The sequence below is a fragment of the Ambystoma mexicanum genome, chromosome 10 (assembly GCF_040938575.1).
Source record: "Ambystoma mexicanum isolate Mex_15411 chromosome 10, UKY_AmexF1_1, whole genome shotgun sequence".
Lineage (NCBI taxonomy): Eukaryota > Metazoa > Chordata > Amphibia > Caudata > Ambystomatidae > Ambystoma > Ambystoma mexicanum.
This window is the reverse complement of record NC_090932.1, coordinates 1,187,782,739-1,187,807,168: the sequence shown is the minus strand read 5'-3', so window position 1 is coordinate 1,187,807,168 and position 24,430 is coordinate 1,187,782,739. Positions and strand designations below refer to the sequence as shown.

The 24,430-nt window shown below is 45.8% G+C and overlaps 1 protein-coding gene across 2 annotated transcripts in view; it reads left to right on the top strand.

Moving 5' to 3' along the window:
• The window catches only part of LOC138492163 (uncharacterized), a 1,449,912-nt gene that overhangs the window by 434,986 nt on the left and 990,496 nt on the right, over window positions 1-24,430 (top strand). For both annotated transcript variants that reach the window (XM_069619172.1, XM_069619173.1), the window contains exon 4: window positions 9,828-9,995. In XM_069619172.1, coding sequence (XP_069475273.1) covers window positions 9,828-9,995 — 168 coding nt within the window. The remainder of the gene's footprint in view (window positions 1-9,827; window positions 9,996-24,430) is intronic.

Below are 24,430 nucleotides of genomic sequence, written 5' to 3'. Positions count from 1 at the left end.
ACCGGTGCCTGTCGTCAATATAACGAAGGAACGGACATGTCACATTCTCCTATGGAGACTGGTAATTTATCAGTAAAAGGAACTCAACTCATAGCTCCAGAGAACACTTGAGCATTCATGGCAATACCTGACATTGGATACTTTCCTTCTCGTATAAAAGAACAAGTTGTTCCAGTGTCTACAGGAAAAGAAAAGGATTTGCCTCCTATCGTCACATCGACCCTTGGTTCCTCTTGGGGGTCTGGTGTCACAGATAGTACTGAACACATCAAGTCACCCTGTGAGCTGTCCTATTGTGGATATAGGCTCATCCCTGTTCCGTTGAAAGGATTTCCTCCTACCACAGTGATACCTCCCATTCTGGATGTCAATACTTGTCCTGTGTTACATGCTGTTGGGTCTGTGTAGGGGCTTGTTGCGACTGCCCTTCTGGGTCAATTTTCTACACTCCCTTGACTCCCACATATGCGCGCAATATGTCCTGTCATTCCACAATTCCAAAATACTGGGGGAAATTTTAATTCCTCCTTGATTATATCCTCCCTGAGTACTCCAGTTCTCATTCTGTCTATTTTGAAACCCATCTTGGTTATTCAGAAATCCACCTCCTCTTCCTCTTTAACCCAAACCTCTGCCTTGTGGCGTAAACCCGGGAGGTAGCTCAGTGGCAATGTGCTTGCCTTGAAAGCAAGATGACACGGAGCAACACAGGTTCGATCCCCAGGTCTGCGCTTAGAAACCTCTGGGTATGATGCCGTTATGAATAACCTATCATAACATATCATATCATATCCACCTTGGTCCATCGGGCTTGATTTATTTCCCTGAATGCAACCATTGCTTCCTGCATTCTCAATCCTTTTCAGCTTGTCAGTACTACCCCTTCTACGGCAAATATTGAAAAAATATTCTGAAATAACTGCCTCGATTTTCCTATTCTCATATTTATTCTTGTTTTTCTCTTGTAATAACCAACAACTATGTACTATTGTCAACTGTATCTCAGCCCATGGTAACGCTTCCATGCCTACTTGTTTCTTCATCTGCCTCTGTACTGGCTCAGGCAACCCCTGACATAAAATATGGTAAAATAATGCCACTGTCTTTTCCCATGGTTTGTGAGTTTCAAGATGTCATTTCTCCTGAATATCCTGAATGTAAGCAAAAGGGTCTTCATCTTCCTTCATTTTAAGAGTCATAATCGCACCCATATATGATGTGTCAGTATACTGGACTCTGAGAGCCCTCCAAACGTCTGCTCTACAGTTATTAAATGGGGCTCCATCATGTGCTGTGGTCTGTGCAGTCACACTTGAATATCCCGCTCTCTTCCATATGTCATCAGCCCTCTCTCCAAGAGTGGCTGCTAGGAGACCTTTTAAGTCCCCTATGGCCAGTGTATTTCTTCCTGTCATTTTTTCTAATTCGTATATCCATTTCCCAGCGTTCAAAGTATAACTAGGGAGCTTGCATGTGAAGTTATCCTTGTCCATATGTGGCCATGGAATATATTGCGGTCTTGCTCCCCCTTTCTGCAGTAAGGGAAACTGTGCAAACACCCTCCCATAGTTAGATCCTACTATTGGTCTATCCATGGCATGGATAATCGTCCCTGTCTGTCTCCTTGTCTGTAATGACCTTAACTTGCTTACATATGGTGGTGACTCTCCCTTCTCACTATGCGATCGTCCTCGCAGACGCTCAGGATATACTATGGGATCAGGCATTCTATCTTCAGGCTGTTCCAGATCCAACCATCTCACTTGCTTATCCATTTGCAGACTTCCTTCAGGGGTGCACATGCTCCTTTCTTCTGCCCCAAGACCGGACTCTCTTTCCTCGTCTGATAGGTCTAGTCCCCAACTAGTGTGACTGTCATCCACTTCACCCTTATCTAAGTTCACTCTGCTCAAAGACAATGCTTGACATTCATCACTGAGCAGGTTTCCCTCCTCAATTCATGATTGAGGTACTGGGGATCGATCACTGTTCCCTCGAGTTCCATACTCGCTACCTCGTCTTAACTGTTTATGGACTTTATCAATCATTTCTCCAATCATTTCCACATCAAATCTTTCTTCTTCTAGCTCTACTTTAGATACTACTGGCATTATTTCCTTTATCCGAAGAATCTCTTCCACTTTGTCCCATCGTATTTCTGTGCTCGCCCTCATTTGTTCTTTACAAATGAGACTGGCATCGAGACCTTGCTGTATCTTTTTCGTTCTATTTCTTCATCTACTTCCCTTACTTTCTCGCATCCTTTCTAATTCTTTCTTCCTCTTTCCTTCGTTCTTCTCCTTTCCTTACTCCTTCCCTTCTTTCCTCTTCATCTCTGTAATCATTTGTCCCTTATTCTTTGTGCTTGTTCCTCCTCTCTTTTTTTCCTTTATGCCTAATTCTTCTATTGCTCTTTGTCTATTATCATACTTTCTTTGTTTTTTCGCTCAGTCTTCAATTTTCTCTTGTTCTTCGACTACTAACTCTTTTCTTCCATGCCTTGTATGATCTTATAAATCTCTTCCTTTCTCTTATTGTCTTCCGGACTATAATCACTACTGTAAGCAGGGGGTTCACATATATCGGATTACTATACCCTGCTGCTGCTTTCAATTCCTTTAAAGGATATACTCCTATCTCTTTCGTAGCAACACCCTTTTCCCTGAAGTAAGGTAAGGGGAGCTCAGGACTCATCACCTTCTCCCTTATGCTGGTTAAGCATCCACTCCTCAGGTGGCAGGTCTACTCTTTCCTCTTGATATGATATGATATGATATGATTGGTTATTTATAACACGCTTAATACCCAGAGGTTTCTAAGCACGGACCCGGGGATCGAACCTGTGTTGCTCCGTGTCGTCTTGCTTCCAAGGCGAGCATGTTGCCCCTGAGCTACTTTCCTCTTGATACATCTTCCAGGGCTCTAAAATCGCTAATCTTTTCTCTAATTTCTTCCCTGTGTATGCAGATGCAAGTATGTGGTCATGTGTTGCTATACCACTCTTGACAATGTTCCCCCTTGTGGCCACCGCATGAAAATTGTATCTGCTGTGCCCTTTACCCATTCCGCACTATACTGTTTGAGCATCTTGCATAGGTGAATAAGAGGAGTATCTCTCATAATGACAAGTCTCAATTGACTGTCGATACTTACCAGACTGTTAAATAAACCTTTTACCTTGGCTTAAATCACCACTTGCCAACACTTTAAACCAACAAATATGAGCAAGCACTATCAATCCCTGCTCAGTCCTCTTATTTCAATAGCCTAGTTATTCTCGTAATTGGCGTATCTATCTCTTGATTGGCGCCAATCGCTTTGCTATAGCTCAATCACTGTTGCTCCTCACCTTTTCAATTTTTCACAATTTCTATCGCTTTTTGATAGTTTACTCAACAAACAACATTCAGACTAGTCAAACATTACATATTATAAACACTGTGATCACCGCTTCCCTCGCCTTTATTTTTTTTACCCTGAACAGGGTTTGAGACATCACCTTACGGTATATTTCACTCCTTGCTGGGATTTGAGATGTCTCCTTCTACCGCTCTTGAATCAGGAATCTGTAGACGGTCTCTTATCTCTATAACTATTTCCTATTACTCAAAACGATTACAATCCTGTTCCATTATTTGCCATTCCTCTTATTTTAGTCACCATTCATGAATCGACTCAAGGCCGTTGGTATAGACTCCTCCTACAATCCGATCACTTCACCTTCCATCCGCAGAGTGGCCGTGGAAACCGGGCAGGGAGTTCTTCAAAGGAGGACCTGCCCACCGTCTCGGTTCTTCTTGCAAGTTTATTTCTATCGGCCACTCTCCACAGGAAACTCTGCGATCTTCCAGCTAATGGCGGTGGGTGCCCGATAGTCTGAAAATCTCTTTTTGAACCATCCGCACCGCTACCACATGAGCGTAGGGCCCTTTAGGAACGTGCATGCAATGGATGAGTTCACAGATTAAATATGAGTCTAAATAACCAAACCAACTCATGAAGATGGCAAAGTACTGTTTTATTATCAATTATCTAAAACAGGGAGTTACAACAAAAATCAACAGGCATATGCTAGATTTCTCGCAACGATCCTTTCATAAAAATGTGATTATATACTCAAAATACTTTAGAGGTGATGTCATAATATGTGGCAAATAATGAAAACCCTACTGGGGATCGGGATAGGCTTAAGGGGAACATCTAAGCGCACATTGTATAGGAACTAGGATTGTGATTGGCTGGACAAAATATGCCTTCCTCTGAAACATGCAATTATCAAAACGATTAGATGCACGTTTCTGATTGGTTCCTCAAACTATAATGTCCTTCGTTATATGGACCTCTTCAATTGGTTGGTATGCTTGTGCCATGTGTGGAACATTTGGTTCACTTAGCAGCACATACGCCCAGACCCAGGTGCAAGGAGATGGGGCCTGACTCTACCTTCCCACCCAATTAGCACAGCATCTCTCATCACCCAAGCCTTCTGCCATGAAGATTGTCTTTGCACTTAGACTTGCAAAGTATCCTTGTCTCTGGCAATACATGGGAGTGCAGGCACTCACTATCGCTGTTCTAGGACTCCAAGTTCAACTCTATTTTCATCCTTGGCTCACGTAACAGGAGACAACTATTTGGTTCATTTTGCAGCTTTTAAATGTCTTAAATGAATAAAACTTGACACTCTTGGTGTTCTTTATTTGCACCTGAACAAGAGAAGATTCATCCTTCGCATGTTGACTCCTTTCCAGAATAGATAGCAGACCTTAGCTGCTCCAGTCTTGACTTCAGGCCTGACAACCTGGCCGTGCAGCTTCACTATTCAGCTTATTCTTACTGCAACACAATTTTCTCTTTCTTCTTCATGATCCTGGCTTACTAAAATTCATTATACCGATGTCCAGCTTCTATACAGTGGCGGCTTCGCCTGCATTCCATTCACTACATATAGCCAGCTTCTATGATGACTTAGTCTACTTTGAGTTTTAGTGTCTGTACATTTATTGAACGGTTGATTATCTGCAGCATTTTGTGTACATGTAATCTTCATTTTCATATTCAAAGGTTCACTTGACTCTTTGCTTCGTCATTAGTTTCTATTGGATCCATCCATCCTCTTCAGCCAGTATCCTGAGACGTCATTCATATTCTCTTATGATGTCACAGGCTTTTTCTTTGCTCTTTTTTATATTCCTTCAGGGAGTTCCTCCCTCAAATTATCCTCCCTTCATGGTTACATTTGATAGGGTTGTCTCAAAGGGTATCTTCTTTCATATATATGCTGCGGTATTGGCACAACTGTTGGTGTCAAACACGGCACGATCTCAGGCTTCCAACATATGGGAGGTAAGCGGGTGGTGAAGAGGGGAGTTTGAACTATGCGCCTCATCCCAGAAGGCACTCCAACCGGAAGAAGAACCAAGGACTATATGGCCACCGATTGTATGAGCTCGCACCAATCCCCACTGCACCCACCATGGACAGGTACCATGAGAAATACCCTATCAGCCGACCCTACAAACCAGGTGCAGTAAAAAAATTACACACACTGGATGAAGATGCACAAGATGGAACCAGAGACAGTTATATTGACATAATTCACTAAAGCGCTCAGAAGCCATACCTCAAGTCGTTAGAGACACCATGACGACCTTGCGACGTCAGGCATGAAGTACACGTGCCTTCCACACATTCGGGACACTCACACACCCAAATACATGAAGAACACAGACGTACAGTTCTATGAGTTAGAGGACAGGGACATGCACATACTGTCTGCACGTTTATTATTTTTCCATTAGCGTGTCGCAGCAATGCAGAAAACCGCAAAGAAGCAAGAAGACCACGTGTGAATGCTTGCAGATGCTTACATGCAAATAACCCTATGTAATTGCAGGAGCACTTGAGGGACCTGACCAAGTCATAACCCACTAACCTATGGATACTATGGGAGAGCACATACAGTAGAAACCAGACCATGGTTTAGGAAATCATAGTAAGCCACAACCGTCTCAGAGAACCTAAAGCCACACTGAATGCTGTGCCAGCAGAACCACTGTGTGTGGAACGAGGCCACCGCCAAGGTTGCAATGTTGCAAAGAACATTCTTTTCCTTCAACCGAAGTAACACCGGCGGCAGAGGTGCATAATTCTACACAAAATACAAAATAATTCAGAGCTCACAAACACGGTCTCTGGACACGTGAGCCAGCCAAACTGATAGTGCGCCAAGAGTTGGCAGCTGGGAAGAGCAACTGAGTCACGGACCAGCCAATGGTTGCAACAATTCTTCTAAACTTGAGCTACAGCCATGTGATGGGAAAGGAGTACTTCCATGGCAATGATGGTCAACACATGGCTATACCGCAGACACAAAGTTGCACATCGCAGACACATAGTTGCACATAGCACCGTGAACAGGTGCATTCTGAGCTCAGAATTGATTTCATCCCAGGCCTAGGGACTCTCAGCTCAGCCAATCACAATTCATGACCCTAGGGGTGGGTAGCTGGGGCCACCGACCAATCATTAGGTCCACACACTGTAACAATTAGTACGTAACAGTTTTCTGGGAAGGTCCAGGCCTGACACCTGACATAGCTATGTCCAATCCACTAACCTCTATATGGGTTACTATAAGGGAACTACCACTTGTTAACCAATCCAGAGTGGAGTTAGGTTTTTGGAGAAGGGCCCAGTGTGTGACGTACTTGTCACGTGATATTCCATCAAAACTTTCCTGCGAGCCAGAGTTCTTCGAGTTGCGCCAGGAATTGCTTCTGAGCATCTGATTCCTGTTGGTTTGTTGACTGTAGTAAGCCTCAGTTGAACTTGCTACTTGTCTGAATTTGCATTACTTATGGGATTGGGAAGGAGATAGGCCTTCCATGAGTTCTGTGTCCGTGAACTCCTAGCAAACCGCCCTGCTTGCCTGAGAATTCTCCCTAACTGGGCCCATGGCCCAGAGGTCGATGGATCGAAACCATCCTCTGCTCCCAACTTGTGAACTATCAACTTTGCCCCCACTTAGTGTGAATCCTGTTCGTACTGAAGCACATTGTGATTCTATGAGCCTGTTTTTCTCTGAGAAAATCTGCAAAATACGACAATCCATTGCCAGTGTTGCGCCCATTCTTATAGCTGATTCTTCTCTTCTCCTCCATATTGATGAAATGCGTTCAGAGTCATTTTCATTCGAGGTGGTCACTGATGAATTAGTTTGGGCCCCCTGAAGAAAGATTAAATCTCCCTCCCCTGTGGATTCATTTCCTCTCTGGGTTATTAAGGTGTTTCCAGAGACAGTGATTACTGCATTTACTGCAACTCCCCAGCATTCCTTTAAGCATTTTCTGATTAGTCCTCTTCGAAAGACACCACATTTCGATTCAACCTTAGCTGTTAATTAAGGGCACATTTTGCTTCTTCGGTTTCTTATGAAACTTATGGAAGCAATAGTTACACCAAAAGATTGCTCATTTTCTGGAGTCCTATCACTTCCTGGACCCCTTTCAATCTGTGCTTAGACCAATTATGGGCCACCAAATCAGTCATGATTTTGGTCCTTGATGACTGTGCTTTGCTGCAGGACCACAGAGAGGTCAGTGTTTTGATATTTCCTGACCTTTCAGCAGCACTTGACATAATCCATCATGGCATTCTCCTCCAGCGTTTGGAAAATGTGAGTTTCTCAGGATTTCCACTTAAATGGTTTTCATCTTTTCTTACTGAGCATACTCAATCTGTGTCCCTTTCCCCATTTCAGTCGTACCCGGGGTTCCACTCTTTCCCCGTTCTTGTTTAATCTCTATCTGCAGCCCTTGGCAGACCTCATTTCTAAACATGGGGTCTGCTTTTATACCTACGCCGATGACACCTAGTTGCTTTTTCTTCTAAACTCGCCTGTATTAGATCCTCCCTCAAAGTTGTGAGACTGTGTATCTGCAATTGACAACTGGATGGCTAAAAATTGGCTGAAGATAAACTGAGAAACAACGGAGAACTTGATGATAGGTTCCGACCCTAACAACACGCCATGGACTCCAGACGTCTGACCCGAAACCCAGTGACTCATTCAGGAGCCTGGGTATTAAACTGTTGTCATCTGGCTCCAGAGTGGCGCAGATTGTTGTGTGTGGCTCTGGTTTCCTTAGGTTGAAAATTCTAAAGAAGGCTTAGCCTTTTCTTGCCTTGGAACTTTGACCTATGCTGGTGACTGCATGGATTATGGGCTCTTTAGACTACTGCAATGGTATCTATCTTGGGCAACCTGATTTCTTGATCTACCGCTTGCAGCTTTTGCAAAATGCTGCGACTTGTCTTGCACTGGGAGCTACAAGAATGTCTCATTCTTCTAGTCTGCTGCGGAAGCTTAAAAGGTACGTCGGGTTGGGCACTGCGCAATTCATCATATGGGAGCAGAATATCTGCAAGCAAAGTAGAATAGGTATATTCCCTCCAGTTAATTGCATTCTGTCTCTCTCAATCTATTAACAGTACCTAGATATCGTAGGGTTAGGTCTGGAGGGCGGTCTTTCTCTGTGCTTACCCCTCTTTATAGAATACTCTTCCTCCTCAACTTCGTTAAATTTCAGATCTCCTTAATTTCCGGACAGCCCTCAAGAATGATTTGTTTTGAGCCTCGCAGCCCTCTGTGCGGCTTTTGCAAACAGGCATTCCAGTTGACTCCTGCCTCTAGCACCTAGATGCCTTTGGGCCATAGCTTGTGCTTTATACATCTTTTTCCTTTCCTATCCTTATCCTTAGCCATTCATGCTGGCATTACAGTGCTAGCTGCTCAGTTATCTTCTCAACCGAAACACCAAAAGGCAATGGAGAAGGGGATACACTATACCTCCCCGAACCTGTATACTTTTCAATGAGGGGTCAATAAGATCCATTATCATGGCATCCGATTAAAGCCAATAAAGCAAAACTATTTTAAAGAGGATGATGCAGGTTTGTCTGTGGGGTACCCTATTGATGTCTATGGAGATATTTTCTGTTCACAGAGTCCTACTTTGATGCCCAAAGCCTGACACCTCTTAAAAAGGGCCTTTGTGTATATGTAGATAAATGTTAAAGGTGTTTGTACCGCGCACCGTCACCAACGGAGTTGGTCCCCAGGCGCTCTGGCGGATCTAAATGCATGGTTGCCGTGAATAATTTCTTAAAGGCTTATTTTGAAGCCCAGACTTCTATCTCTGCACCGAGCATGTGTGGGGAAATCCTTTATCATACATATTGTCCACCCTAAGTGGGAGTGGACTGTTCTTGTCAAAGTGGGTTCCATAACCTTACTTGGCTCGAAAAAGAATTCCAATACTCTTGGTGCACCCAAACAGTCACGGTAGTGCTGCCCCTCGGAATAATCAGTTTGTGGCATGGTAACAGCCACCAGTTGGGGATTTGAAAAACCCCTGTGCAGGGACTGCAAAATACAGCTGTCTGTAGTCCAGCTATCTGGGTAGATAGCTCGTGAGTCAAGTGCTCGCCCAAGACAGTGCTCCAAGGCCCACTTCACAAGTTGAAACCCTGTGGCAGGGCCAACTCAGACCTTGATCCTTCAGATGAGGATACAGATACAGTGTGTACGTGATCATGAGAGAGAGAGAGAGAGCGAGAGAGACAGAGAGAGACAGACAGAGAGAAAAAGAGAGAGAGAGAGAGAGAGAGAGAGCTGTACACAAGCTCCATAAAATAACAATGATTATCACTGTACTCTATGCTTTTCTTTCAAATGGTATACTATGTTACTGCATCCTGTCATCTTCAAATGATTGTTTACAGCTGGTAACCCTTCCATGTTTTATTTTTTCTGCGGCCGCCAGTACACCACAGCAAGGCATCTGTGCTGGAGAAGAGCGTCCTTGTCAATTCCAAGAAGTGGCAGTACTATGGCACCCCCGGGTACGAGGGACCACTGACCTTAACGTGGGATTCCAGGCGTCTACACGCAGAACGTGTCCACCTCGAACTCTGGGGCTACAGGGAAACAGGTGAGGGCGTTCTTGCACGTGTTCTGGCTGCATTTCCATCTGAGAGACACAAGTGAGGCTGTGGATGCTTGTGTTTGCAATAGATTCAGTTTGGTTCTGGGTGTATTTCCAAGTGAGAGACACTGGTGAGGTTGTGAGCGCATGTGTTTGCAATAGGGTTAAGTAAGGTTCTGGGAGTTTCTCAAAGTGAGAGATACTGGTGAGGTTGAGGGTGCATGCGCTTGCAATAGGGTTAAGGAAGGTTCTGGGTGTTTCTCAAAGTGAGAGACAATGGTGAGGTTGTGGGTGCATGTGCTTGCAATAGGGATAAGGAAGGTTCTGGGAGTTTCTCAAAGTGAGAGACACTGGTGAGGATGTGGGCGCATGTGTTTGCAATAGGGTTAAGTAAGGTTCTGGGAGTTTCTCAAAGTGAGAGATACTGGTGAGGTTGTGGGTGCATGTGCTTGCAATAGGGTTAAGGAAGGTTCTGGGAGTTTCTCAAAGTGAGAGACACTGGTGAGGTTGTTGGTGCATGTGCTTGCAATAGGGTTATGTAAGGTTCTGGGAGTTTCTCAAATTGAGAGACACTGGCGAGGTTGTGGGTGCATGTGTTTGCAATAGGGTTAAGTAAGGTTCTGGGAGTTTCTCAAAGTGAGAGATACTGGCGAGGTTGTGGGTGCATGCGCTTGCAATAGGGTTAAGGAAGGTTCTGGGAGTTTCTCAAAGTGAGAGATACTGGTGAGGTTGTGGGTGCATGTGCTTGCAATAGGGTTAAGGAAGGTTCTGGGAGGTTCTCAAAGTGAGAGACACTGGTGAGGTTGTGGGTGCATGTGCTTGCAATAGGGTTACGTAAGGTTCTGGGAGTTTCTCAAATTGAGAGACACTGGCGAGGTTGTGGGTGCATGTGTTTGCAATAGGGTTAAGTAAGGTTCTGGGAGTTTCTCAAAGTGAGAGATACTGGTGAGGTTGTGGGTGCATGCGCTTGCAATAGGGTTAAGGAAGGTTCTGGGTGTTTCTCAAAGTGAGAGATACTGGTGAGGTTGTGGGTGCATGTGCTTGCAATAGGGATAAGGAAGGTTCTGGGAGTTTCTCAAAGTGAGAGACACTGGTGAGGATGTGGGTGCATGTGTTTGCAATAGGGTTAAGTAAGGTTCTGGGAGTTTCTCAAAGTATGAGATACTGGTGAGGTTGTGGGCCATGTGCTTGCAATAGGGTTAAGGAAGGTTCTGGGAGTTTCTCAAAGTGAGAGATACTGGTGAGGTTGTGGGTGCATGTGCTTGCAATAGGGATAAGGAAGGTTCTTGGAGTTTCTCAAAGTGAGAGATACTGGTGAGGTTGTGGGTGCATGTGCTTGCAATAGGGTTAAGGAAGGTTCTGGGTCTTTCTCAAAGTGTGAGACAATGGTGAGGTTGTGGGTGCATGTGCTTGCAATAGGGATAAGGAAGGTTCTGGGTGTTTCTCAAAGTGAGAGACACTGGTGAGGTTGTGGGTTCATGTGTTTTCAACAGGGTTAAGTGAGGTTCTGGGAGTTTCTCAAAGTGAGAGACACTGGTGAGGTTGTGGGTGCATGTGTTTCCAATAGGGTTAAATAAGGCTCTGGGTGTTTTTCAAAGTCAGAGACACTGGTGAGGCTGTGGGTGCATGTGTCTGTGATAGGGTTAAGGAATCTGGGTGTATTTGGAAGTAAGAATCACAGGTGAGGCTGAGTGTGAGGCATGTGTGAAAGAAAAACTGGAAACGAAAGTACGTGTTTTCCCCGGAGAAAGAGGACCTGCTGACGGCCGAAGTGCGTGTATTTGTAAGAAAACAAAAGAGGTCTATTGTATTTAAAAGGAATGAGGGGTCTGCCAATTAAGCCTTGAGATACTAAGTGTGTGCCTCCACAACATGTGCATTCTAATATTGGGAATGCCACATGTGCACTATTGCATTGAGCCAGTTCTGCGTTGACTGTGAGCCTCTGGCCACAATCATTCACTCCTCATGTACATTTCACTACCATTTCCCTCGGCTTCATAACCTTTCACACACTTTCCCACAGATCAGCACGTGTGTTTTGGACGTTAGGTCACGTTTCCTTTGACCTCGACCCCCAGTAACATCATGCTATCAGGGTCAAGCTCGGCCCTGACACCGGATAATTCTACATGATTTTAAAAAATAAATCTTTGTTTAATGCTCAAGTATGTTCACAAACATTAATTGACATCAGGCATGAGCAACCAGTTACCAAAATCTACCTACACTGAAGTTAAACAGTACTTTTAAGAACAATGCGAATGATGGTTTTGGGGCAGGCGGCGATGTACAGCACACACACCATAAACCAACATGGCACCCTTGGCGCTACTGAAACGTAGTCATATGAGACACCAATCCAAGTCATGAGAGGGAAAGGAGCTAGCTGGGAATGGAATATGAACAGTCGAGAATGTTAAAAGCAGGGCTCGGATACATAAAGCAGTTGGGCAATGTCAGCTTGGTAAGACATTTTAGGACAGCTTTCTGGGCCATTGTGGAGCACTTTACTGACTGAGTGCACAATTCAGTGGTCCGTGTAACAATAGAAAAGCGTTTTTCCAAAGAAGGGCAATACTTTTCCTAAAAGCACCATATTCTAAGAGAGAAATCATGTGTTTTACTGAAACCTCAGCTAATGCATGACCCTGATTTACCTGATAATGGCCCTCATTAATGCAGAGTTGGCATTGTGCGGTGTTAGGCTCCTATGATACCCTCAAGAACGGATACGGGAGCTATATCACTCTCACGCTAATAGCTGCCCTACAATCCCTTGCCTTCAGCTTTGCAGGCCCTTTTATCGGAACCATACCAGAAGAGATTAGACTACACCCCCTCAACCTACCGTCCATGGCGGCTAATCTCAGTAGCCCTACCCTCCATTATCACACCTCGTGCAAGTCCCTAGGGGACTACACCACGGCCCCATGTACTATGACCATCAGAAATCTCAAATTACGTGCCAGACTTCTTAAAATATACGAGCCTCTGACCAGATCTCTACCTCGTACCAACAAGAAAACTAACTGGCACCACACTACAACCATTAATAAGGCTAAAGGGTCCACCTCCCCTCACGATCCGCGTGCCACTGCTACTCATACTACCACACCCCTCTCCAAAACCTTGACTCTCACTAAACCTACTCCTCGTTCAACCGCAGCCAAAATAGACAACCAGCCCCTCAAAGGAGCCCTCCTCAACGCAACATCGCTGGTGGCAAACGCTATTGACATAGCTGACCTAATTTCAGCAGACAACCTAGACTTCCTAGCCATAACGGAATCTTGGCTACATGATGCTGCAGGTCCCGCACTTATGCTTGCCATCCCGGAGGGCTACACCTTCTCTAGACAAGATAGAGATGGATCCCGAGGTGGTGGATTAGCAATCATCTCTAGAGAGAGCCTATGTATGAGAACAGCCTCCCCCCAAACCTGGCAATCTTGCGAATGCATCTCTATTAAACTCCCGCTAAACAATTCCCAGTCACTTACCATGCATGTAATATACAGACCTCCTGGACCGATTGGAACATTTGAGGAAGACCTGCACAACATACTTGCCAGTAATCTTAAACCCACCTCCCAAGTATTGATCCTTGGTGACTTTAACTTAGGTTTTAACGACCCTTCGGACAAACAGGCATTACAAATTGCCAACTCCCTTAATGCTTTAGGAATAACTCAAAAAGTAAACAAACCTACCCATATCAAGGGAAGAACTTTGGACTGGGTAGCTGAATACAATTGTACAGCTACCATTAACTCCATCTCCCCCCTATCTTGGACTGACCACTCCCTCGTGTCCATGATCCTATCCACTACCAGACCGACAATGCTAGTTCCTCAAATAGCGCCACCCTGTCTAACTAGAATGAAAAAGAACATCACAGTCAACAGTGTGATTCCTAATATTATACCTACTATAAATGCTTTGCCTGACAACCTCGACCCAAGCACTTTGGTGCAGGAATACAATAAGATCATGCTCTCCACACCGGACAAATTTGCCTCCCTCAAACTGAGACCAAGCAAAGCCAAAGCACACCTTAACAAGTGGTTCACCCCTCAACTAAAGGATTTGCGCCTACTAAAAAGAAAATGTGAAACTGCCTGGCGACTTTGCCCCTCCAGTGAGAATAAAATGAAGTTATCCTCCATGGCATTACACTACAAAAAGGAAATTTGTCTGGCAACACGTAACTCCTACAATGAACACATTGCCAATTCCAACTCTAGTATGAAAGAACAATTTACAATACTAAGAGAATTAGAGTCCCCCATTTCCACGCCGGATATCTGCATCAAAAATAAGACCTGGTGCTCAGAGATCCAACAAGCCCTAACTAACAAAATAAACACACTACAAATCAAAATAAAAAACAAGAAAGGTGCTCTGAACCTACCACAACCAACTAATCCTCCCCCACCGAATAAAAAACCGATTGATCAAAATAACATATTCCGTTTCACCAAAACCTCTATCATAGAAGTTGAAAAAACCATCCTAACACTTAAACTTTCAAATTGCAAAGGAGATGTCTGCCCAACACACATCATAAAAGATGCTGTGAGAGACCTCTCTCCATTCATCTCTAAGTTGATCAATGCCTCATTTGCTTCTGGCACAGTACCAGCCAACCTCAAGCAATCCTGGGTTCTCCCACTTCTGAAGAAGCAATCTCTAGACCCACTCATCGCCACAAACTACCGCCCCATCACGACGGTACCATTTTTACTTAAAATTCTAGACAAAGTTGCCTACTCGCAGATACAAAAATATCTTGAGACATATAAACTCCTAGGGGTCAGACAATCAGGTTTTCGCCCGCTACATGGGACGGAAACTGCACTGATCGATTTGAAAACACAAATCGATGAGCTGAGAGACAAAGGGAAGACAGCGCTACTGCTGCTACTCGATCTCTCAGCTGCATTCGATTTGGTGGATCACAAGGTCCTCTGTAGACACCTTGACTCAGCTTCCCACTTCTCCACAGATGCTGATAAGTGGATTGAATCATTCCTGAGCGGCAGAACCATCAGAGTATTCTCTCCATCAGCGGCAGCTGACCCCACCCCAATCGTGTGCGGGGTCCCTCAAGGTTCATGCGTGTCCCCCACTCTGTACAACATATTCACCAAGCCACGTTTTGATGATTTGGACCTTCTAGGTATCACCTACACTAACAATGCAGATGATACACAGATTCTCCTCCCACTTTCCGGGGGTCATGGTAAGGACCTGGCGTTGGTGAATAGGATCTACCTCATCATTCAGGCATGGATGGCCACATACGGCTTATGCCTGAATGATAAAAAGACAGAACTGATCATTCTGGGCACCCCTTCCAACATCTCCAAACTAGGTCACAAATATGCCTCCTTCATCATTGATGGCAACAATATCAAAGTCTCAAAGGAGGTAAAAACCCTAGGTTTCTATCTAGATGCCACCATGTCCTTCAACAAACTACTGAATTCCTTAGCCTCCACTACAGCCTACACATGCAAGCTCATCAGAGCTGGCAAGCCCTTTCTCTCCAATGAGAGCTGCATCATATTGGCCAGAGCACTAATTCTCTCCAGATTAGACTACTGTAATGCTCTTTACAGTAGTGCTAATAAAGCCAGTATCCAAAAACTACAAATATTACAAAATAACGCTCTTAGAGCCGCACTAGGCATTAATAAAAGAACACACATGACCGCAATCAGACACCAACATAGATGGCTATCTACCTATAACAAAATACAACTAAAAATCACCTCGCTGACACACAAAGCATTACATAATGCTGCCCTAGCTACCTTATCAATAAACTGTCCAGAAAAACCTCCATCAGGCCCACCAGAACCGTCAATACAAACTGCCTGGTGGTACCAAGATTCAAATCCTCCAAGATTGGCGGCAAAAGCTTCCCTGTGATGGCCCCTAAACTGTGGAATTCCCTACCATACGAATTGAGAGCTGATCAACCCTACGCACTCTTCAGAAAGAACCTCAACACCCACCTCAATCTGACCCAAGACTAACCCTAACACCAACTACTGTTCATTAGCACACTTTACCATCCAAGACTGTAAAACACTGTGTATTATGATGTAAATAACTGTCTTGTGAATTATGATTTAAATAACTGTCTTTGATATCCACTATATATGTAAACCATGGCACATTTCTGTTTACCATGATGTAATTACTTATTTGTTACCTGTATATTTGAGCCCTACCTATGTTTGCTCCTCACATGTCCATTTTTATTGTTTGCCACTATGTAACCTTGCAAGCCTTGCATATCCTCTGCTGCGCCCTATTACCTCTGGGTCTGGTGCACATTAGAAATTCAATAAACAAACAAACAAACAAACTTCCCTTTACTACTCTCCTTAACAACTGTCTCTTCCTTCTCTCGCCCCTCCCCTTTCTCCCTCTTGCTGCGACCCTCCCTGGGTCCCCAGTACCTCCTTCTTAAATGAGTCCTTCTCCATTTCTGCACTGCATCACCTCCCCCTTGCTTATCATGAAAGTCCACTGTTCACATTTGCTCAATCAGACGTTGGAGTCACTTTGCAGCCCGTGGGGCCGTCCGGGCGATTCCTGGGTCCCCCCTGATGTTTCTACACCTGGGCTTTCGTTTGCTCCTTTGTTTCTCTGCTCTTCCTCTTCTGCGGTTATCCCCTCCATCGGTTCAGGCTTGTCGAGATATAGTTTGCGGAAGAAAGAGGCATTCCGGGTTATTTAACCCTGTCTACTGTTGGGGTCACCATGGGCCCTTTTACATCTGTCACTACGAGCGGTTCCAGGTTGTATCTGGGGTCAGTCTTCCTTTGCTGTCTTTGTCTCATCAGTACAGTCTCTCCCATTGGGAATTGGGGCTCCTTCGTTCTCCTCCTTTGGTCCACCCATTCCTTCGCCTTCTTTTTCCTTTCTGCGTCCCGCTCTCAGATTTCTGCATCCTGTTCTGGCGTGCAGTCCTATATTTTTGGGAGGCGAGTTTGGGGTTTGTACTTTATCATTAGTTCCAGTGGTGTCATTCCTGTGGCTTTATGTGGTGTGTTTCTGCAGCTCGTCAGCATTTGGCATATTGCTTGGGGTAGCGACGTTTGATTGGCAGTGGCTTTTCGTCAGGTTTGTTTAATGGTGGACATGAACTGTTCCACCATCCCATTGGCCTGGGGCCACAATGGCATCATTTTCTGATGATGGAATCCTAGATGGGTGGCGAGGTACTGGAACTCTTGTCCTCGAAAAGGTGGTCCATTGTCAGTCTTTTGGTGTTAGGGATTCCCCATTCATGAATTAGTTCATTGATCACCCCTGCTACATGGTGGAATGCTGTTGATTGAACAAGTTTTGTGAGTGGGAAGCAGGAGTACTCGTCTACTACTTCAAGCAGATGGCCTCCTTCCTCAAGTGGGACATAAAAGTCTATGGCTATTCGTTGCCCAGGTCCATTTGGTAGTGGTACTACCTGTAGTGGACTTGGGGGGCTGTTCACTGCTGGCTTTTGGCAGGGTATGCAGTGAGTCATGGTGTCTTCTACAATTGCATCCATGTACGGGAACCACACTTTGTTTTGCACTATCTTCTTTGTATTTGCCATCCATCCGTGTCCCTCATCCGCTATGGTCATAAGTGCTTTCCTCAGGCCATTGGGGGCCACTAGGCAGTTGCCTCAGCAGTATTCCCTGTTCCCTTGTGACGAGTTCCAATTGTATTTTGGCCATCCTTTCCATTTCTTTCTTGTTCACCTCCCCTCTCACAAAAGATTGCATGCTGAGGTGTTTCCACTTGTTGGCTTTGGTGATGTGCACCACCGCTTGTATGGTTGGGTCTGCTCTAATCTTGGCAGTGAATGCTTCTGCAGTGATGGCGGGTGGGAGGGCTTTGTGTGAACAGTATGAAATGTAGTTTTCCGCCTCTAGTGTCATGGAGTCCTCTGTTTTTCCTTCCGGGGGGCGGGATAAATAATACGCCGGGTTGGCATCTCCCCCAGGCTTGTGGATTAAGAGATAGTCATACTCTTGGTGTCTGATGTGGGGTGGCAATTTGGTTTTGAGACTGCCAAACAAAGAGAGCAGCGGCTGGTGATCAGTGATGAGGGTGAATCTTCTGCCGATGATGAAATGATCAAACTTTTTGCAGGCCCATACTGCTGCTAGGATCGCTTGCTCCGCTGGGGAGTATGCCTGTATGGTGGGCGACAGGTCTCTGCTGATGTATGCATCTATTTTCACGCTTATGGTGTCTATTGGGATCCGTTTTGGGACTGGCATCAACTGTGAGCTCTGTTTCCCTCTCCAGGTTAAAGTAGGCAAGTCTACGGTTGTTGGCAAATCCACCTTTTATGGTATGGAATGCTTCCTGGCATCTCCCGTCCCACTCAGATGGGGAGTCGTTTGTGAGGAGCTGTCGGAGTGGGTTGGTGAGGGTGGCATAGTTCAGTAGATAGTGTGCACAGTAGCCTGCCATGCCTAGGAACAATTGTAGTTCTGCAACTCCCATGGGGGTAGCAAGGCCGACAATGGTGCTGATTTTCACCCAGGCGGCCATTGTCCTTTGGGACGACTACTAATGGTGTGGGGCTGCCAACTCTCTCGATGGTGTCATTGTCGAGGAGTAGTTGCAGATCATGTGTTACTTGGGCTTGTAGGTGAAATCCGACCCTGTGGGGGTGCTTGGGTACTGGGTTGACCTTCGGGTCAATCTGGCGGGATATGACCATGTCCTTTACCATGCCCACTCCCTCTAATAGCTTTGGTAATAAGATTTGAGTTCTTCGATGTTAATTTCTTGAAAGGACTTCAAGCCCACTATTTGTGCTCCTGCCAGGAGGCCCTGGATGACTTAAGATTGGTCATACTGGATGTCAGTCAATGCTAGGGCTTTGGCAGTTTGGTATCTGAGAATACATTGTCCAGTTTTAAGGCTGCAGATGATGTTTATGATTGTGGGCATTCTTCGTCCTTTGTGGACCAGGTCACATTGGAATTGTCCTTTTGATTGGAGTGGGTGGTCTGCGCCCCACTGAAATAAGTGAGCTTGGGATGGGCATAGTGAGTTGGCGTCTGCGATTGCTTTGTAGAGGCACTTGTTCATGATGTTGACAGTTGCTCTGGTATCCAAAATGAATTGGTTACTTAGTTCACTTATTTGGACGGCAAATTTTGGAGATCTGCTACCGTCCGAGGTGTCGCTGATGAGTCTGACATATTCTTTGGTGTAACTGTCATGAGCGTATTATGGCTCATCTGTCTGTTCTGTTAGTCCATCCGACACTGGGTTCTCATATGGGCCTGGCCGTAGTAAGGTGCTTGGTATGTATTCGTGTCGGGACCCTGGCTGCGTCCTTGGTTGAGGGCGTATCCTGCCAGTGGGTTGGGCGAGAAGTCATATACATTTGAGTAGTGCATTAGTGAGTCCATGATGAGGTCTTCCATCGCTCTTATTACTCCTGTTTGAGTTTGGAATGTCGATGTGCTTCACTCTGGGTTTGATCTTGTGAAGTCTTGGTCATGATATGTTCCAGACCGTCTCGGCTGGCCGAGTCTTCTGAGCGGGACTGACAGTGGAGTGTTTCTGCAGGTGGCACGCATTGGGGATTTCTCTCTGCACATCGCCTGAAAGAGGTTCTCCTTGGTGCATTTCTTGCACATTTGGCCTATGGGTAATGGCCCCTGTGGGGGAATTCAAATCCGCACCTATAGTATTGCTTGTCTCCTTGGGGCCATTGGTGTGGGCTCCGGGGGTCTTGTCTGCTTGGTATGCCTGGGGTGCTTGCGTTCCCGTGTGGTCCTGTGAATACTGCTGCAATGATGTCGCCTTTCTTTGGGTTGTCCATGGCCGCTGCCTGTACGTCCACTCGTTGGTATACTCTGGCTAGGTCGATGATCTCTACTAGTAAGGCTGGCTTTTTTAGTAGGTGTTTTCTGAATAGTGAGGAGGTGCATCCCTCGATTATTCTGAGCCTCATCGCTTCATCGTCGTTAAAATTGGCGAAATCACAGTAGGTGATTTTCATCTGGAGCCTGATGACATATTCCCCTACCGTCTTGTGTGGTAGTTGGACACATTTATTGAAAGCATATCTCTCATAGTCTCTGTTAGGTGGTATTACTAATTTCCTGTTGATGGCAGACATCATGCATGTGTAGTTAGTTTTATCTTGCGTCAGAATTGACTTTAGTATCCCTTTGATCTCCTTTCGCCAAGGTTGGCAAACATGTCTATTTTGTTGGGTGTGTATTGGTCACCTATGGCCCTCATAAAGTCCTCAAACTCCTCCATCCATTCATTCTTCTCAGCTCTGACCCTGGTCATGTTATGGTCGTATCGTAAATGGGTTGGGTCACCATAGGAATGTTGATCTGAATGCAGGTCCTGCACCAATGGTGACCTGGGCTTCTGCTCCCACACCTGCGGCTGCTCGTGCTTCTTCTGACATTTTGGTGGGTTGTGGTTGGGCTTGTTAGCTGTAGTTTGTGTTGTGGTTGCTGAGTAGCACGTCTGGGTAGCAGGGCGTCTGTTGGTGTGCTTCGCCCAGCTTGCGCCTTGCTTTTTGCTTGTGGTTCAGGGTTATGCAAGCATGTGTCTCACGCTCTGTGTTGGGTTGCCTACTTTTGTTTTCATATGTCTGCTGCATGGCTGTCTGCAGTGTCCTTAGTTGGTTTCCTCCCTGGTGGCACGGTAGAGTGGGCATGTGCGTTGCTGCTTTTGTACTCGGGTGGTTGCGCCTTTCTCCCTGCTTCTGGTGCAGCCATGTGTCTTCTGCTAGCTTCTTTCTTTCCCAGGTTTCGTAGTGAGCACGTGTCCCTCCCCCTGATTCTTCCACTGCATGGTGCCTCTCTCACTGGTTCCTTTATAATATGCGTGGTGTGCGTGTCCTTTCTTGTAGCCTTTATTTAAATTATTTTATTTGTCTATTTCATATTCCGCCAGCACGGTACAAATAAAATAAATAAATAAAATAAAAATATTGTGCACGTAGTGCACATGTCCCTCTCTCTTTCTCTGCCACTGTGCGCTGCCTCTTCCACTGCCTCCTTTGCAATATGTGTGGTGCTCGTGTCCCTCCATTCCTTACGCTTGTGGCGTACAGCTTACCAGTGTATGGGGTTTGAGTCCTCCACACTCACCTGTGCTCTGACTCCTGCCGGCCGCCTATTCTCGGTTGGCTATCTGCATGTGCCGGGTCTTCCTCACTAGTACCTAGGGCAATCTCCACTCTGGCTGGCTGTCTCCTCCACTGGTCCTTCTGCTATGCCCGCTGTGCTCAGACCTCCAAGATATTGGCTATCCTGGTGTATGCCGGGTCTTCCTCACTTGTTCCCGGGCAATCTCCACTCTGGCCGGCTGTCTCCTCCACTGGTCCTTCAGTGATGCCCTCCGTACTCGCACCTCCATGATATTGGCTATCCTGGAGTGTGCCAAGTCTTCCTCACTTGCTCTCGGGGCAATCTCAACTCGGGCCAGCTGTCTCCTCCGCTGGTCCCTCTGCAATGCCCTCCGTGCTCGCACCTTCGCAATGTTGGCACTCCTTGACTTCTCTGACATGTCGCAGGGTACTCCTTAGCCGCAGTTGCATGTGCTTTTGCCCAATGCAGTATCTCGGCTCCCTGCGATGTCGTCCAGCAGCATGGGGACGTAGCACTTCGTCGCCAGTTGTTAGGTCCCTATGACACCCTCAAGAACGGACACGGGAGACATCTCACTCTCTCAACCTTCCCTTTATTACTCTCCTTAACAACTGCCTCTTCCTTCCCTCGTCCCTCCTCTTTCTCCCTCTTCCTGCGTCCCTTCCTGTTTCCCCAGTCTCTCCTTCTTAAAGGAGTCCTTCTCCATTTCTCCACTGCAACACGCAGGCACTCTCCTTGCAGAAAAACACTTTTGCATTTAATAAAAACGGCTTGAAAACATTCCACTTTAGCATGCACTGCAAACATTTTCCTTTATGATCAGTGCATTTCCCAGACAAAAGAGGCCCTTTCCTGACTTGCTGAAAGATTAATGCTGCTTTTGTAAATAAGAAAAGATGCAGACTTTGCGGAAATCGTTGCAATGACACAGGTGCACATGCTGCGCCCAGCAATGATAGATGTTTGCACTTTTTACTACTGGAAAGCATGACACCTCCCCTCCAGACATTCCACCTGCCTCAGAACAGTGGTGCTGGAAACTGGAGGGGAGAATGTCAGCATTTCCACTCTACGTTTCTCACAAGCTCAGAATCGTGTTCTTTGTGTACTGTGTGTCAAGGAGTTCCCCCCTTCTCACCTGAGTTCGATCTTTGCTGGATTTCTTGATCGATGTCTTCTTGTGGACTGATCGAGTCTTGAATAAGGCTGCACAAGTCTCTTCCGACTCCAGCGTGCGTTCAAAGTTCTGGGATGCAAGGATCCAGGAATCCGGGAAATTAGCAGAGTGCGCTACTAGCACACGAGTCCAGGAAACAAGAGGGGAAGGAAAGGGACTTGGAATGGGGTAGGCTGGAAGAAGCAAGGAAAACAATACCGTGAGCTACGGAGCACACGTCTGGTTGCTACCTTGCAATAGCATTGAGACGCGCGGAGCCACGGGAGGTGTGGTCTAAAAAAAGAACACGCTACGTCTAAGTTGTAGAGCGAGGAAGGTGTTTCACAGTGAACTGCCATGTTGGGAGTACAAGGGAGTGTAAGCCCCATTGAGACAAGGACCAGGAAGTCCAAAAGGGGCGTGTTCTGTAGTTCATGACAGCATGCTTCCTCCGAAGGCCCGTTCCTCCGGGTTTGCCAGGTTATGTAAGGTGAAATCTTCTGAGTAGTCGAGGGGCCTTGAGATTAGAAAGTGGTTCCCAGGTTCTTTCACTAGGAGGATATCCTTTCTATTCAACCAGGTATTGAAGCTGACCCCGTTTATACCTGGAGTCACATTTTTGGGATACTTCATATTCCAATTGGTCGTCGACCAGTAGAGGAGGAGGTCGACAGTATTTCCGGGAGGATTGGGTGTAGGGTTTTAATAAGGATGTGTGAAATACTGGGTGAATTTTCTTCCAGGAGTCTGGTAGTCTGATCCGTTATGAAACTGGATTGATAATTTCCTGGATGGGAAATGGACCATAGTACCGAGGGGCCAACTTGTTTGGCCGTAGATGTCGAGGTAGTAATTTCGAGGACAACCAGACTTGATCTCCGATTGCATAAGAAGGACCTGGTCTTCTTTTGAAATCCGCATACCTCTTAGTCTGTGTTCTGGCTCTCTCTAAGTTTTCTTTGGCCTCCTGGTGTACGTTGATGAGGGTTTCTATCCAGGAGTCGACAGTAGGTAGTGGTGTAGGATGAGGGAGAACAGAGGGTAGAACCGAAGGATGGAAACCTTGGCTACAATAAAAGGGACTGGTCTTAAGTGCTGAATGATCTGAATTGTTGTAGGCGAATTCAGCCACGGGTATCAGGAGCGACCAGTCATCCTGAACCTTGGTGGCAAAACATCGAAGATACTGCTCCAGGGTCTGATTAGCACGTTCTGTAGACCCATTGGTTTGGGGATGATAACCAGAAGAGAGGGCACGTTGGATTCCCAAAATGCGACAGAGATGTTTCCAGAATTGAGAGACGTTTTGAGGTCCTCAATCAGATATGATCTTGGAAGGAAGTCCATGTAAACAGAATATGTGTTCCAGGAAGATTCCAGAAAGCTCGGATGAGGATGGCAGCTTACACAGGGGTGTAAAATGAGCCATATGAGTGAACAAGTCAATGGTAAACATGATGGTCGTGTACCCTCGGGAAGGTGGTAATTATACAATGAAGTCTGTAGCAATGAATTCTGATGGCCTTGTTGGCAGTGTAGGTTGCAGTAGAAGACCCGCCTGTCTCTTGTTATCATGTTTATTTTGATTGCAGATGGAACAAGCTTTGATGTACTGCTGTACGTTGGTCTTCATTCCAGGCCACCAAAACTGTCTTTGTATAAAACGGAGGGTGTTGGTTATGCACGATGTCTGGAGTGAAGGGTATCATGACAGAGGTTTATTATTCTTTTTTGTAATTTCTGTGTAGGAATGACCAGTGCATTGTCCTTGAATAAATATCCTTCCTTAAGTCTTAGGTTCCATGGATTCTTTCTTGAAATATCCTTCCAGAGGTCAGAGGGTTGGGTTTGCACTCGAATTTCTTCCAGGAGGTTGAGCTACAAAGATCGTGTGGGGAAACATCTTAGGATAGGCCTTGTCTTCAGTGGTTACATAGTCAGGATGTCGAGATAAGGCGTCAGCAATCATGTTTTGTGATCCAGGAACATGAGTGATTTGGAATTGGTACTGGACAAAGAAGTAGGCCCAATGCACCTGACGACTGTTCCTGCACTCCAACGACTGTAGAATTTGAAGATTCCGATGGTCCGTGCGGACCTGAACTGGATATCTAGCACCCAGAAGTAGATGTTGCCAT